Source organism: Cuculus canorus, chromosome 7 (assembly GCF_017976375.1).
Source record: "Cuculus canorus isolate bCucCan1 chromosome 7, bCucCan1.pri, whole genome shotgun sequence".
In the NCBI taxonomy this organism is placed as follows: domain Eukaryota; kingdom Metazoa; phylum Chordata; class Aves; order Cuculiformes; family Cuculidae; genus Cuculus; species Cuculus canorus.
This window is the reverse complement of record NC_071407.1, coordinates 19,019,994-19,036,403: the sequence shown is the minus strand read 5'-3', so window position 1 is coordinate 19,036,403 and position 16,410 is coordinate 19,019,994. Positions and strand designations below refer to the sequence as shown.

Genomic DNA, 16,410 nt, shown 5'->3' with positions numbered 1-16,410 from the left:
TGATGGAGAGTATGTTCCATGCTGACCTTCAGTTACTGTAAGTGTAACTCTTCTCAGTTTGGTATCTGAGAAACAGGACCATAAGCGTCTAATTGGTGTCCTCTGAAATGATCGTCTGGGCACAGGAATACTGTTGAGGGGCATATTGCCCCAATGAATTATTGTGGCCTGTGTCAGCTGTACTCTTCTTTTTAATTCTCACTCTTCCTGTTGTAGATCATTACGTACATTGTAAGTATTTTCGCCCTTAAGTACCAGCCATCAATCTGCAACAAGTATCGGTCCAGTGTGCAACCAGCTCTGGCTAGAGCCTAGCCTGTGCTCCTGGGAGCACCATCTGTGTTCTGGGTGGAGTAACCAATAACAGACTCCAGGGTTTCTTTGGGCTGTGCCCTCAGAGATTGAAGCAGGCTGTCTAATGTAGCCTGTTCTGAATCCCACAAGGCTCTGCCTTCAGTTTTACTCCATTGGCTGAGGAAGGACCCTGTGTACCTTATTCACTCTGAGAACATAAGGGACATTGGCATAGCTTTGACTGGGCCGTGTTACAGCATGAGCTGAAATGAAAGAGACATAAGATGGTGCCGCTGTCTAAGTAATGATCCTGGGAAAGTTGTGCTTAAGTGGGAAGTTAGAGGAAAATTATCCCAGTGGGCATGCTTCCCATTACCAAGCTCCAGTCTGGGAGGTGAAAAACTAGGGGTTTGATCAGTTTATTTTTCTCTCATTTGAATGCTGGAGCTGCTTCCGAGTTAGAAGTATTCAAGAGCAGCACAAGGGACTCCTTCCCCATCTAGGGAGCAATGAACGTCTTCCATAGCATCCCAACGCTTCCTGCGCTACTGGAGGCTGGCCGCACTAAGCTCTTCACCCAGATGCACTATCAATAATTGTGCAGCTGAAGCATGGAAAGAAGAAATTATTAGTTTGTTGCATCATATGACATTGAGGTAGTAGTATTTCTGGGAAACCATATCAGTGTTTCCATCTAGTCCATAGGAATAACACACAGGAGTTGTGACTCTCAGGCTTTGCTGTAGCAGTTTGCAAAAAGATAATGGGCTGTTACTGAACAACAGAGTACTTTGCCCCTGACACTTTATTCTTCACTTAAATATACTTAAATGTTCATCACTATACGTTACTAAGACCACAACCAGCACCTTTCCTCACGTCACGCTTGACTGCTTTTGTAATCTGTACCTGTATAGCTGTTTGCAGGCTGTCACCACTCTGCCCTAGGGATGTGATTTGAGCAAGTGAATGTGTGTGCTCAGGTGTGCGTGTGAACAGAAATCTCACCAGACCTGAATTCATCAATTCACCAGCTGACTATTGGATCATGGAAGATGGTGACTCTTCTCTTAGTCATTGCTTAAGTGATATGTCCAAAACTCTTAAAAAGAGCAATCTTTTCCCTACCCTTTCTCTATTCTGTAACTTCCTTGAAAGGAGACCCGGGGCAAACCACAAAGAATAATACAGGTAGTGATCCTAATTGTGTCATGCAAGTTAGAATTCACTGCACCCAAGTATAGCACCCAAAATCCCAGAGAACTTATTTGTAGCCCTTGAAGGCAAACAGGATCACTGATTGTTTAACTCTAAGCATTGTGTTTGCACTGCTTTAGTTACTACTGAGCATAAAATTTGTTTCTGCTGTCTCTGCTGAACTGGAATAGGTTTATGATTCCTACCCTGACAGTGCCTATCTGAGATTCTCTGGGGGGCTGGTGGTAGCCATCAGCAGCAGAAGGTTCCCAAGTCTGTTCCTTTTCCTCCAAATTATATTTACTGAGACTAGTTTCACTATGTCTCACCCTATGAAAATGAAAAGGACTAATGTCTGGGGCTCAGTGGTGAAAGTGGAGTTAATAGAAAAACCTATCATTTTGAAGACTACTTCACCGGACGTAGAGAAGACCAGAAAAAAACAAACAAACCAACCCAACCATGGAAAAATGTTGTAGAAACAGGTCGAGATAGAAATAGTCCTTCCTTTCTCATATGCACCCTTTCCCAAATAAACACCTGGTTTAGTTGTTTTGTTTTTTATTTAGACGCCACACAGACCTGTTGCTTCTAGAACTGAGTACATCTTTAAAGGAAGAGAACTGCAGGAAAAAAGAAAGTGGAAGGAGATCAACTTTTTATTAGCTTGGACTGGACTGCATGGTACATGGGATATAATCTGTGGAGTGCCTTGGTGGATCTCAGGGTTGTTTGCCTCTTACTCTCCATTCTTCTTGGTTATCCTTTGCAGAGGAATTGGGTGTAAGGAGTAAAGGGAAACTTGGCTGCTTTGAGGGGCTGGGTGTCACGTTCATTACTTTGTTCAGTTTGTCCTTCTCACCCTGGCATGTCTTCAGGCAGGAATGGCACAGGTCTTTCTCTTGTACTAAATAAAGCGTTTCTATGCGTTTGATGGAGTCAGCATCCTCTTCTTGATTTGCTGAATCTGGGAAAGGATTTCTTTCTACATTCAGTTTCTTAAGCTTCGGGAGTGTTTTTACACTGTTTGGGATAGTGGTCAAGGCATTGTCAAAGAGACCTATCTCTGTAAGTTCCTGAAGGGCTCCAAGACTAGTGGGAATACTGTCAAGACAGTTCAAGCCAAGGTTGAGAATATGCAGGTTCTTGAGAAGTTTCAACTCTTTTGGCAGGGTGGTGAGCTTGTTGTTGCATAGGTTCAGGTAGAAAAGGTTCTGAAGTGTACCTATTGCCTTGGGGAGCTCCTCAAGCTGATTACTATGTAGATCCAGCCAGCGCAGTTTCTGGAACTTTTCGATGCTGCTTGGAATCTTTTTTAACATGTTTCTGCTCAAATCAAGTTCATCCACATCAGTCAGTTTCAGAATGCAGTTTGGGAAGGTGGTGATACCCATCTTGCTTAAATCAAGACGGAGTCCTCCATCAAAAGATACCCTTATTGAATTTTTAGCAATTTTCAAGGTGATCCTCTTTCCTTTTGGACCTTTTGCTTTCCCCTTGACCATCTTGCTCCGCTGAGACAGACAGACACAGCAGATTCTATGGATGAAGTGTGGAAACTCCAGTAAAGACTTTGAAAGTAATAGCTGTTACTCCCTAATTAAAAGCAAAATAAATGCTTAGTTATAAATGAAATGTGACTGCTGAACTCCTTAGAAGTCTTTTTTTTTTTAAGATCGGTAATTTTCAACCCTGGGAGCTGCAAACCTGTAAGTCCTTTCTGAAAGTATTTTGAGTAGGTAAAATTCTAGTAATTTACAATATTATTTTGTTGTGTTGTAACACCTATATTACATTACAGAGTGAAATTACTTGTGGGAGAAATTTGCTGTTTTTCATCCCTAGGTATTAATTTGAGCTCAGCATGTAATGGAACTGAAAGAAATGCATTGTTATCCATCCGCCGTTTGTGAACCCTGAGTGGGTCTCAATCCAGCTCTTAAGAACTACACTAAAAGAAGCTATCCAAAATTGTACTTATTCTACCAGGCCAACAAGCTGCCTTCTTTACAGGCCTGGCATCTGTTGACAGGTTAAACATCCTGTTTAATGGACCTGAGATCTGGCCTCTGGATGCTATTGAAAGATTAAATATTTAAAACAAATGATTGAGTCTTATTTTAACTAGGACCTCAGGAACATAGAGGGCTTCCAGATTTGCTAGGACTGCTTGCAGTTCACACATCACCTGTAGGGCAGATTGCAACAGGGATCTGTGTCAATGCTGCTTTATGACATGTTAAGCCAGGCCTTTGGGTCTGATGTGCTTTCAAGAACAGACACTGGATACTCTAACCGTGCCTTCCCATCCATGCTGGTGGATAGATGGCTCCCTTGTGAAGGTGCCCTGCCCTTGGAAAATGCGTGTAGGTTTTCTGGTCAGGCTTTTTACTCGCACTGATGCTTACCATGTGCTATGTGCTTTGTTGAATTGAGGTCTGTATGAGTAGTAGTCCACTGTAGTCTCAGGTCCCAAGAACTGACTCTAACTGAAGGTCATCAAATACAGCTGTTAATTATGGCTAGTGACAAAGGAAATAGACTGCTTCCCTGAAAATGAATGACAATGTTCCTCTCAGCCAGAGCACAGAGAGGAGTGTGGCTAATCTCGGGATGGTCTAGGTGTTCTGGCATTTAATTATGAAGAATCAAATTGCATCTTTGATGAATGATTGTTTGGGACAAAATATGGATTTGTCTACAATACATTTCCCTATTAGAAAGACTTCATTACCAACCCTTGGGGCTTTTTGGCTACTCATTAATCATGTGCAAACACATGAAGGGGAAACTCAGGCTACAACTAAGGCGTTACAGCTTCTTTTCAATTACATGCCATAGCCAGAAATAATGCAAAAACAAGGGGGATCTCTGCCAGTTACCACCCACCCTCCTGAGAGCTCTGTAATGAGGCAGATGCTTCAGAAAATCCTGGAAACAGCACAATGGGGTCAATCTTGCCCTGAGGCTCTGTTGCAAAATTGAATGTTTGTTGTTTTATATAATATTTAAACACAATTAAATCTTCCTGCGTCTGTCACCCATGTTTCTGTCTCTCACCGATACTCGCAGGGCCATGTTACCATTATAGCTGAATGTGTCTCACTCTTTGCTGCATTTAACCTTACAGCACCCCAGGGGAAATATCAATGCTTTCTTGTAGACTGGTAACTGAAGCAAAGTACTCTACAGTGAAAAATTAAGCGCTTTTCCATCTCTGTTGATGTTAGCCTAAATAATTTGCCCAGGAGTGGATAGGAAGTTCTGGAGATCAAAAAAAATAGTGTTTGGTTGTTTTCTTTTTTTAAATCATTTTAAGGATTTGATGCAATATTGTTGTTGGCAATTCTGTGCAGATAAAGTTCAGCTGCACCTGAAATGCCAGAGTCCTACTGCTGGTACAGGACACCCAGAGTGTCTTATTGATGCACAGAGGGTAACTACCATTCTCCAGAAAAATCTGCAGGATGGCTTCCTTACACTTTCGTGCAATGAAAGAAACTTTCTGCTTCCTGCAGTTGATGTGAACCATGTGACTTTTTTTTTGACTTTTGTGTTGGATGACTTGATCAAAACTTTCAGCGTATTTCATTCAGTGAAGTTTTTCAGCCAAGTATGACTTAAAAAAAACCAAACAAACATGGAAGGGACCTCGAGGAAAAAAAGTGCATGTTTTTTCTAAATTCAGAATTATAATTTCTTTTAAGATGCTTTTTAAGACCTCTTTAAAACTCTCAGGAAGAAAACATTGTGTTCAGTTCCTAGTAACTTTTTTCCTATCACATTTAGTTTAAAATCCAGTGGGGAAACATTGATCTGAAACAGTTTCCTTATAAATACCAGCTAGCCAAAATAATCAGTCTGTTGTGCAGCTGTCTGTGGATGCTGGTTTGTCCCCCGGTGCCCTGCGTGCCCGGCAGCACTAGGGGGACGCTCCTCCAGAGTAACAGTAGAACTTAACTGTTTGGGTACTTCTCTGTCAATAAACCTTGCCAACTCGTTACAAACTTTGAACTCAGACCTTTCAGATTTTTAAGAAACCCAGACAAATAGACCAGTGTGATTTTTCCTAAAGGCAAATATTTTCATGTGGTGCACTGGAAAATACCCAGACTTCAAAGAGATGGAAACACCTGAAGGGTCAGGTCTCCCTTAGTGGGATTTATTAAAAACCCACCATGGAGCAGATGCACCGATCAGAAAAACACGAGTCCCTAGGGAGAGCTTACACTTTCCAAGTGCTATTTCCTTTGGGTTAAAAGTGGGAGCCATGTTTCAAATTTACAAAATGGTGATTTTCAATCCCAGAGATACGAATTAACATTAGATTTCTGCAGAAACACTGCAGCGCACCAGACAGCTTGAAGGGGGTGAATAGCTCTTGTCTCTGCATGCTTGTAAGCTAATTATCAGTGTTTCACAGGGCTGTAGCTGGAGATAATGGAGCTTACTTAGCCACGTCTCATTTTCTTTAGCTCTGCATAAGAGGGCTCCAGTTCTGTATCCATTGATATTAAAAATTCAGGAATCACAGGAACCCTTCTTGCTGTAAATGTTAATTATGCCTGTTCAATCTCATGCTTGCAGTGTATCTGCTAGGATAGCAGAGAGAGAGCTTGCCCTACTACCTAAGAAATTATGATAAAATGGAACTCTTCTTATTAATTTTCTCTAACTCCTCACCCTGCTGTGAGGTTCACCCTCTGAGTTGCTGGCAAGCCTTTGCCCAAGGGTGGGGGGGATGCTGTATTTTTATGCAATAACGTCTTGCTAAAGAGGAACTTGACTAGAAAATGCTTTCCCTTTTTATTCATACTTGGTAAAATATTTGGTCTGGATCGGGCTTTTGAAAGACCGGGGCTAACCCTGGAGCTTTAAGAGCGTTTCAGAGGCCCAGTGCTTTGAGGCTGACCTGATAGAGAAATGTGTGTCAAGGGCATCTTGCTGTTTGTGGTGCTCTGTGTTGCTGGGAGCTGCAGGGAGGGAACAGATCTTGAACATCAGACCTAGGACTGTCCATGTCACTCTGAGGCAGGAAATTACCCCCTGTCTGCACTTAAGCACTTGCAGAGGGCCCAGTTACGACTTATTGTAGCTTAAGCCTGTCCTAAGAAGGAAATCTGATCCTAGAATACAGATTTGGACCCTGATGAAACAGTCTTTTCTACGTGAAACTTTTTTCTTCCTTTCCCAGCATAGGGCTGGCAGGAGCGGAACAGGCTGCCTGCCAGTGACACTGGGTGTTTTAGCACTTGCTCCTCTGCAGTTCTGCCTGTTCATTTCCTCCCATAAGTTGCTGGTTCCTGTTTTACTGCACCCAAAGCTGCACAAAACCATCTTGATCTAGTCTGTGAGAAAAGTTTCCTCTGTCTTTCCTCCTGGAAGTCTGTGTAATGCAAAGCAGCTTTTACAAGCCCAGCAGAGTTACGTGTGCACCTTTACGAGGTGTCTTTTTGGGGGCAGGAAGGCAATGAGCTGACATGTTTTAATTCGCCCATGGAATATCTCCCTGGCAATACTTTCATATAAAGCTCAAACCTAGCACTCACATGGTGAATGATTTTGCATGAAGGCAAGCAGTTCTAGTTTGGGTGGCTTTTTATTTCTCTGCTTAGCAGCCTCTTGTTTCTTTGTTGTCTGGATACAACTCGTTGTGGAAGAGAGATTAATTCGCTGACTGTCTTAAATGCAGTTTCTTGCTAACAGGCAGGTTTAGTCTAAATCCTGCAATGAGCAAATAGATAGAGAAAGGTTCTCTTCCTTAATTTTTTTACTTTTCTAGATCCCTTTAGAGCCACTGTGCTACCACATAGTGCAAGGTAACTCATAAAACCAAAGCCCACCAAGAATATGCAAAAATATTGTCTCAACGACACTACCAGACTGCCCCATTGCATAAGATCTTACCAGCTAGAAGCTAGGAAGGCTTAGAAGGTAAGGTATAGATGTCACAAGCTGCTTGTTTTTTTCAGTGTGGGATGCGCCTTTGTGGTCTGTTACTGTGCAGTTGTCCTCTTCTTTGAGTAATGAATTTGCCTTTCCATCTGTAAATAAACCTGTGAGCAGGAAGCACAGGACAATTTCCTTTTCACAGTCCTACAAATTCTGAATCGTACTTCCTTGATGGAAGCCCTTCAAGAAACTTGTGAATGTTAGTGTGCAAGGGGGAGGAGGAATGGCAAAAAGGACTTCCCCAGCTCCAAGGTCTTTCTGTTCCATTCTCCTTCCACAGCCTGTGCAACCTTTGTTTCTAGGCAACAACAATGCTAAGTCCTTGGAGATCATTAGCATAATGCTTGGTTCCAGAATGAAAGTTCAAGCTGGAGGGGAAAGAACTGAGCGGCATGCAGTGCCTGTAAATGTTAGATTTCAAATTATGCAGAAAGAAAAAGCATCTGGACCTAGTTAGAATGTGTTTGCCAGCTTCTAACATTGCAACTATATGTCTTAGGAATTTGGCTATTTCATTTTACTTGGCTATAAAACAGTGTGAAGTAGTTGTATGTGTATATTAAAACTTGCGACATTTGTGATACCATCCTTAGCATGTGCCAGATCGGCTAGATGCAGACGCAGGAGGGTAGGCTCATTCATTGAGCAGCAGAGAGGTTATAAGCTGCACTTTTTATTCATCTGTTTGTGACTCTTCAAAAGTGCAGTTGGTAAAGCAATTTCCCTTTGTAGCATGTGAATTTACTGGAATTTGTATCTCTGACTGGGGCTACCAAGCTCAAGCTTTTAGTAACTTGTTGCAATATTTTCAAAATATTATCAGAAAAAAAAGAACTGGGGAAGAGAAATTGCTGTGTATTTTGTGGTAGGTATTGTTCATGAAAGATGCAACATTGAGGTCCCTCTCTTGCTGATAATTGATCTGGGATATTATTGGCATAAAGAAGCAAACAATGTTGATGTGCTTGCCTGATTCCAGGGTTGGAGACTGCATTCTGTGCATCTCAACAAATTAATTGAGTTTACTTTATGTTTTTCTTCTACAACCTGAAGTGTGCCCTTTCTGCAGTGGAAGTGTTATCCCTTTGTCTGGTTTAAGCCTGTGAATACACACGGTGCAGTATTCCATACAGGAGGATGATCCTATTCTCCCTCCCTAGCCCCTTCAAGACATCTTACTTCAAGGAGCCCTACTTTAATATTATGTTTATATTTAGTTTTGTATTATATTTAGTTTTGTATATCTCTATTTTTTTGAACACAGAGTAAGAATATCCAGAAGGTGGACAAACAAGAAGCTTCCTGTGCCTTTATTCTAAAGTAATCTAACCTAACACTTTTCTGAGGTTTGAGAGAGACTTTCTTATTTCTCAGGGAAAGCTCACATTGCTTTCGACCTCTTCTTTAATCTTTTACTAGTAGGAATTGGACCTAAGATGTGGCTTACCAGTAAGGGTGTTTTCCTCACAACATTTCTGGTAGTTGCAAAAGTTCTTTTAGAAAAGTGGTTTTAGGAAAGCCTTAGCACTGTTTTGTATACTTAAGAAGTCTGGAGGATGGAAGACAAAAAATGAAAGCAGCTTTGTGGAGTCTAAGAACCCAATTAAGTTTGTCAGAATTTTAGTATTAATTTAGATAGGGGCAAAACCTTACCATTTGAGAGCCTCATCTGCAATGAATCTCCAAACAGGTTGAGGTGCACCTGTCTCTAGCAAATGGAGAGCACTGGCCATCACAAGAGTGAGATCATACTCTGACTTTAATGGAAGTAAGATTAATAAAGCACTTATGTATTGTGTAGCCAAAAGTGGATCATCATTAATACACATCATGCTTCTTGTACTAGTGCCTTAGTACTTCTTGTGAAATCACATAACTTCACCCCCTCTTGGAGTTCAGTTATTTATATTTATAAAACATTTCTGTCTCTTTTTTCAAACCAGCCTTGTTTATTTCTTTATTTAGTTTTTTAAATGTGTGTACTGTGGTTGGATAGCTGCAGTTGATCTGCTTAGAGCTTTTGCTGTGCTGGCTAGGGAGGAATGCTAATTGCTTACCTAGGAGAAGGGAGGAATAAGCTTAGGCTGCCTGCAATGTGATTCATACTCCAAGCCTATATAAGATGACAAGGGAGGATGCAGAATTCCAGATCTCTGGATATTTTGAGGGAGCATCTTCCCCTGAGATGCAGAAGGATGGCTCTTACAAGGGAGTAACTAAACTTAGCCTTGCATATTTTCATGATGTGGTAAACTCATCAACCTCTTTGAATTATATTGCGGCTTCCCCAGTCAGCAGAAATAGGACTGTTTTGACCCTTGTAGAGTCCTTTGCAGTTTAGAGCATGTGACAAGCAGAGCAAGAATTCCGTAAAAAGATCATGGCGTCCACAATTCAACATATATTATGTATATTTGCATTACCTACACACAGACTGGCCCTGTTTAGTCCTGTATGTAGTACTTCATAATGCTCCCACTTTAAGATGTTGGAAGGCTGATGGATTGTGCAGGTTTGTACATTACATGACTCCCTGCTTTCTAACTCAGCCATAAATCCAAAATAAACCTGAGTAGCTATAGTGAGTCTGTTTGCCACTGCAGAAAGGGAAGAACCTAACATGATCCCTCTATGACAAACACCCTAATCCAACCACACTTCAAATAATCTCAGGAATCTTGATCCTGTTCCATCACTTTGAGATACTCTCGCTGAGTTCCAAATGTCTGTTGGAGACCTTACAAAGGCAAGTACAGCAAAGCTTTATGAAATCTACATATAATGCAAGAGGGCTGAACTGTGAAGGGTAAGTGTTCATAATATGTTTTTTCTTTAATAATTCCTACATTCTTGAGCTACATGTGGCTCAAAATAAGAGTGCAAAACCACCATAATTCTATGCTAGTCAAAGAACTTTCTTGAGAAAGATCCTATTTTACCATATCAAATATTCACCACACCTTTTTTTCTTGCCTGGTTTCTATAAATACAGCCTATCATTGTTATGTTTTGTCTGCTCAACAGGAGAACTAAACAAAGCTCAGGAGTTGTAGACCATGAGCTAGAATTGGTCCTGGGTTTCATTTGTTCATGGAACACTTTATTACTAAGGCTATGCAAAATCCCTCCCTCAGATACACACTTTTCTCTGAAGAGAGTGCCTAAGCAAGGAATAAAATACTGTGTTGGGTAAATCATTGTGGTTTTCCTTTATGTGCACTATTAACTGGTCCAGGAGTGAATAGGCAGTAAAATAATGGGAAGTAGTTTGCAAGACTTTACTGCTGCAAATTCAATAGAAGTGTAATCATCATAGACAATTCCGTTATTTTGTTTAGATCTTTGAGCACAAGAGTGCAAAATAGAGACTTGCTAGTCCTGTGCCAGTTTTATAATCTATGGCTGAACCGATTTCCTTACACTTCAGGAATTTAGTAATCCAGTCTCTGAGCTGGCACCTTAGGATAGGTTTAAAGTTGTGCACTCAAAGGGAAAAGCATCTCCTGCTAACAGTTATATAATATCATGTCAATAACCTCATTTACTTTGGCAGATCTAAAGTTTCTTTAGTCCACACCCTGTCACATTTCTCAGTCTGAACTCTAGGAATTGACGAGCAAATTCATGGCCTTCGCCTTCTAACTCAGAGTAGTAGAAACGTTACTTTTGTTTATTCAGAACCTTTGATCCTTTCATATTTTTAGGTGAATTCCCCTGTTTAGAATCTGCCTTCAGATGGATTGTTTTCTATTTAAAGTTTCAGTAAAAAGTTGCATTTTGAGAAGGAAGACTGTGGAAAGCCTGTATGTATTCTACTACTTTAAAAACAACATTAAAATGGCAACCTGTTTTTTAAGGACTGCATTAGTTTCAAAGTGCTTTATGCAAAAAGATTATCTGTGATATGAAGACTGAGACACCTGTGTTTTCAAGCTAATATTTTCAGAATGCTTCAGAAAAGCATAAGCCTTTGAGAATAAGGCTTTCAGGGTAAGACTAGAAAGCCTCATGGTACCTGCCATTAGCACTCTAACTCTACAGTGGGATGAGACTGGGAGCACAGACTGATTAGCATCGTGGCTTACCTTGGAACGGTGGAGGAGGCTGCTGTCCTCAGCTGTCCACCTGTCTCTGCTGCAGGGACATCTTCCCTGCCTGTGAGTCACCTTCTGAATTCTTAGTTTGCCACACAGCATCACTGCCACAGTTTGCAGTGATATCTTAAGGCGAACAGAATCCATCCTTAGCACTACCACCCTACTTCCTTCTTTTTTTTATTAAATATCATACTTTAATTGTCACTTGATTCAGGAGCAGAATGGGAAGTAGCTTAGGGAGGTTCAGCATGTCATGGGGAGAGTAACTGACAGTGATAAATTCATCACCACCTGAAGCTAGGTCATCCCTGTTCATCAGGCAGAGCCTTCCTTCCTAATGAAATCATTAACGAAATTTGCATTGTGCAGCACTAACCTAACTGATGATGCTCAGATTTTGGAATCATTTGGTCGATGTTGAAACCTCAAAATTCTTCTAGACTGGTGTTCTCTCATTTCTGTGGGATGAGAGCAGGGAGCACGGGGAGCACAGATGTTAACGTATTAACTTTCTCTTATTGTTCTGAAGTAGGCTATTTCAATTGAATATTTGTTTCATACAGGAAACTCTCAGGAGGGGACAAGACAATGCTCCAGAAGTGGCAGGTGAGCTAGATCTTGGCTGCATATGGTTAAGTGGAGAATTTCAGCAACAGAGAAGCGTGTGTGTATGTATGTACTTCAAGGCCTTAGCTGTTCTCTCGCTGCTGGAGGTGACATTACTGGCAAGAGGAGCAGAGTATTTACATCTGGTTATCGCAGAGGTTTTGCTCCTCCTGCTGTGAAGCATATGGTGCTACTGTCTGGCAGATGAAGTGTGATTTTATGCACGCTTTTAAACTGAGACCAGAGAGTGCCAACAAGTTGAATGACTGTTCACAGATCAGCTGTGCATCTAAATCAATGCACCTCTCATTTTCCCAGATGTTTTTCTGAGCTGGGAGATTCGTTTACTTTATTGCACCCTGATTTTCGTGACCTAAGACACATTGAAGAAATCTATAACTTCTTGTTTATATGTAGCACTTTGTGCAGCCTTTTCTGTAGAGGCATTTTTCCAGGATTTTTCAATATACAGACTGGATGCATTTAGCTCACTTCTAAATTGGGGGAAAGTGCTCTGTTATGCAAATACAGTATAAGAGCACTGAGTGATTATAGACAAATGCAAATGTTCTGTCTGAAGAAGGGCCAGAATGAAGACTCAGATTCTGTTGCATGTACTGTTGTATAAGAGATTGTGCTGATTTGAATGGCAATGGATGGTTAATTACGCTATTTATAGCTCTTGTCCTGATCGACCTAGGAAACATAGGGTTTTGAGGGTGCCTTGGAGGCATGTTTTTCAGGATTAAGTTTAGGAGATTTTAATGTTTGTTTCCTTTCCATGGCAGAAGAGGGAGATCAGCAACTTCGATTACCTCATGTACCTGAACACGCTGGCTGGCCGCAGCTACAACGATTACATGCAGTACCCTGTGTTTCCATGGGTCCTTGCTGACTATCAATCCAAGGTCAGTGCTTGCTGCAACATTCTGTACTTTTTGTGGTAGCAACCATACAAAGGTTTATTGAATTATGTCATTGAAGCAGAAGGCTTGACCAAGCGTTCAAAATTTGAGATGGTTAATTTGAACTGTACTGATTCTTTATAGATTAATTTTAGGAATTGAGTCTGTGGCCCTCCTGTAATAGGTAAAACCTCCAACACAGCCTTGCCGCTGCCCATTGAGCTAGTCCTGATGTCTAAGACTTGGTGATCTAAAATCCACATTTTTACTGTTTTTGCTCTTCAGATTCTAAATCTTACTAATCCTCACACATTTCGGGACCTGTCAAAGCCCATGGGAGCGCAAACTGTGGAGAGGAAATGCAAGTTCATCCAGCGCTACAATGAGGTGGAGAAGAGTGAGGGTGAGTGTTTTGGGACACTAACAGCAGAGGCTTGAGTCCACTCAGGCCCTTGGGGATACTGGTGAATCTCTTGGCAGAAGTCACTCAAAAAAATTCCAGACCTGTGCCTAAGGGAAGGACCATGCCAAGGAGATCTTCTCGCTTCTGGATACAAACTGGTTGAGGATTCAAAGAGCAATGACTCCTGCGAGTACTGCCTTTTGCACCTTATAATCCCTTGGGCAGGAAGAGATGCTACAGAAAAAAGCATCAAGACCTTTTTTGGTAGTAATCGGGAAGAGAGTGTTCTGGAAAATTAAAAGCCTTATTCTTTAGAAAATTAAATGAGAAAGGCAAAAAAAAGAACATACAGAGAAAGCAGTAACTGTGCATACTCAATGCAAATATGCAAGACATGCTTTTGCTCACAGATCCTTGAACATATCTGCTTTAAAGACCTGCTCCCTCTTTAGTTGTATTGTCATAACTGAATACCATAGGCTTGAAATGGCCATGTTTGGCACTGAAACCTGATTTGTGTCCAATTTCCAGGAGACCTTTCAGCCCAGTGCCATTACTGCACTCACTATTCATCAGCAATTATAGTGGCTTCTTACCTGGTTCGACTGGAGCCATTCACCCAGACCTTCTGTTCTTTGCAGGTAAGGGGGCAAGATAGCTTCCCTCCTACATTTTGTTATGAACCATGTAACACATTATAGGGCTGTGTTTAGAAAGGACGTTAATTCTTTTGATGTTTTCTGTATAGTCTATGTGGACTCGCTCACTGAAGGCTCTACGCTGTGTCTGTTGAATTCAGTGAAATCTTAGTGGAAGTGTGATTGATGCCTAATGATCTCATTTTTTTTCTGAGGGAGAAGGATTATTTAGTTTTGGTTCTGTGATGCATTTTGTGAGAGCTGAGGCATGTAAACACCTAGACAAAGTTTTACTACCTGTCTGAACATAAGCTTATCACTTTGTGGCAGATGGGACTTTCATGGTAGGTGTTCTAAGCCCAAGTGCACATATAGTAACGCAGCTACAGGCAAGTGTTTGGAGCTGGCTGTGGTGGCATGAAAAGCATTCCTCAGCCAGATGAAGATGCACAGTTTCTGGTGAGTGAGGAATGATAACAAGGATCATGGCATCAGCTCCCTGTAGGAAAAGTGGGGTGAGACTACATCCAGTGCTCTAGAAGGAATATTTTGATTTTGCTTGTTCTGAGCTCAACACTGTTTTATGGTGCCAAAAGTACTCACCATAGAATGGAATTTCATAGAAACTGAACTTTGTGCTTACCTTTCTGAGCTGGTCAGCATACAGGGGCTCTAAATTTCCTGACTTCAGCAGGTAGTTGGTGCTGCACAAACACAGACACTCGGGCTGTAGCAGAAAGTTATCTATGTTTCTGTAATATGTATTGTGTTATAGCAGGATCTACCAGGAGGATAGGTCCTCAAAAGTGTTTCCTTTAAGGAGTGTCTTGCTGAACTCTTCCTGTCCATATTGAGCAATCTGAGGGAGACAGCTAGGTCAGGATATTCCACACTTGGAGTCTGCTGTACATATGGCGAAGGCTGGCTGTGTCTCCTTCACATTTCACTGTGCTTTGCTGTTTTGCTGGTACTTTTTGTTTTGTTTTTTTTTTTTTGTTTGGTTTTGATTTTGTTGATTGGGGTTTTTTTTATGAACAAATACAAATTAAGTGCTGTGCTAATTAAGTAATAAGCCCTATGATATCGACTGTTACCAGCAGCAGCTGATGGGTTAGTGAACCACCTGAGGCAATGGTTACCATTGCACTGTGTGAGCCATATGTTAGCTGCAGTCATGAATGGCTATGGAACAGTTATTTTTTGTTGTAAGCAACAAAGGCTGCTGTATCTCACTGACACGCTTTTCATGTATAACGTGGTCCTAGTCTGAATAGCTGCTTTGCAGCTGTGTGTGTGTGATTAGCAGGTAACCAGCATTTTTGTGGGGATATTTATCTTCAAAAGTTGCTGAGATCTGAAGCACGCAGTTTTTTTCTGGATGTGGATCCACTGAAGCTGTTGAATTTCTTCTATTCTCATTCATTTGCTCTTCTGTTGCTGCATGTTCAGATGAGTTCATTGCTGTCCTTTCCCCCAGGTGACTATTCCTGTAGTGGCTTAAAAATTGCTAACTATGAGATGCAGTCAAGCAAACAGCAGACCTGAGAAATGTGTGATCAAATCATGAGCAAGTTAGCAAAGGAGTACTCTCAAACTTAAGACCTTGGAATGGTACTGTTCTGGGTGCTGTGATAGCTTCTCAGCATCTTAAAATTGAATGCATATAACTGCAAATGGCCAACCTGAATGCAAATGACAAGACATGCAACAACTTGGGGGCACTTCTTGTGAAGAATTGATGTTGGCATAACATCCTCTTTCTCAAGGCAAAGAATTGATTTATACTGGGCCACAGAAGAATCCAGTGAGAAAGCATTGCCTCTAGTAAGGGAACCGTAAAAGAGTTTACAAAACTTTGTTATTTCCTACTTCATTTAAATGTGTTGAGACCTGACTCTGGAGAAAAGTGTATTTATATGCTTTGAATACTGTACTGGAATGGATAAAAACGTAGCTGATCAGACAGGTTTGGATGGTACCTTGTAATTCACGTTAGTCAAGTACCTCTTAAAATTCCTTTCAGGAATTGGTCTCAGCACCACAAAAAAGTCACAATGATTTCTGTTTTGTGTCTTTCATTGGAACGGCATTCGAGGATCTCATGCCCTCAAAAATTAGTGAGACTTGCTTTTGATTCAAATTAGCTTTTATATGCTTTTATTCTTATCCCACTGTTGCACTTTAGCTAGCTGGTTGATCTTCTGTCCTGGCATTTACCTCTCAAGGGTAGTTATATAGAATAGGGGTTCTTACTCTTACTCTGAAATACTAATAATAATGAAAATAATTATAAAGTAATAAAATATATACAAATATAT

At 41.0% G+C, this 16,410-nt stretch overlaps 2 protein-coding genes across 13 annotated transcripts in view; one reads left to right on the top strand and one right to left on the bottom strand.

The window, feature by feature from the left end:
- Positions 1-16,410, top strand: part of WDFY4 (WDFY family member 4) — a 151,477-nt gene that overhangs the window by 93,850 nt on the left and 41,217 nt on the right. For all 8 annotated transcript variants that reach the window (XR_008450752.1, XR_008450755.1, XR_008450753.1 and 5 more), the window contains 4 exons: positions 12,104-12,146; positions 12,935-13,054; positions 13,337-13,454; positions 13,986-14,095. Coding sequence is in view for 1 of the 8 variants with exons in the window: in XM_054072005.1 (XP_053927980.1) it covers positions 12,104-12,146; positions 12,935-13,054; positions 13,337-13,454; positions 13,986-14,095 (391 nt within the window). In the remaining 7 variants the exon portion in view is untranslated. The remainder of the gene's footprint in view (positions 1-12,103; positions 12,147-12,934; positions 13,055-13,336; positions 13,455-13,985; positions 14,096-16,410) is intronic.
- LRRC18 (leucine rich repeat containing 18) lies at positions 1,014-15,004 on the bottom strand. Of its 5 annotated transcripts, none has more exons than XM_054072011.1 (3): positions 14,736-15,004; positions 7,399-7,547; positions 1,014-3,087 (listed from the first exon to the last, which is right to left on the bottom strand). In XM_054072011.1, exon 3 carries the CDS (start codon positions 2,994-2,996, stop codon positions 2,214-2,216), a length of 783 nt encoding a protein of 260 aa, XP_053927986.1. In that variant the 5' UTR covers positions 2,997-3,087; positions 7,399-7,547; positions 14,736-15,004; the 3' UTR covers positions 1,014-2,213. The 5 variants fall into 5 exon arrangements, with proteins under 5 accessions (XP_053927986.1, XP_053927985.1, XP_053927983.1 ...); XM_054072010.1 differs by having other exon boundaries at positions 7,399-7,535; XM_054072008.1 differs by lacking the exon at positions 14,736-15,004 and having other exon boundaries at positions 7,399-12,073.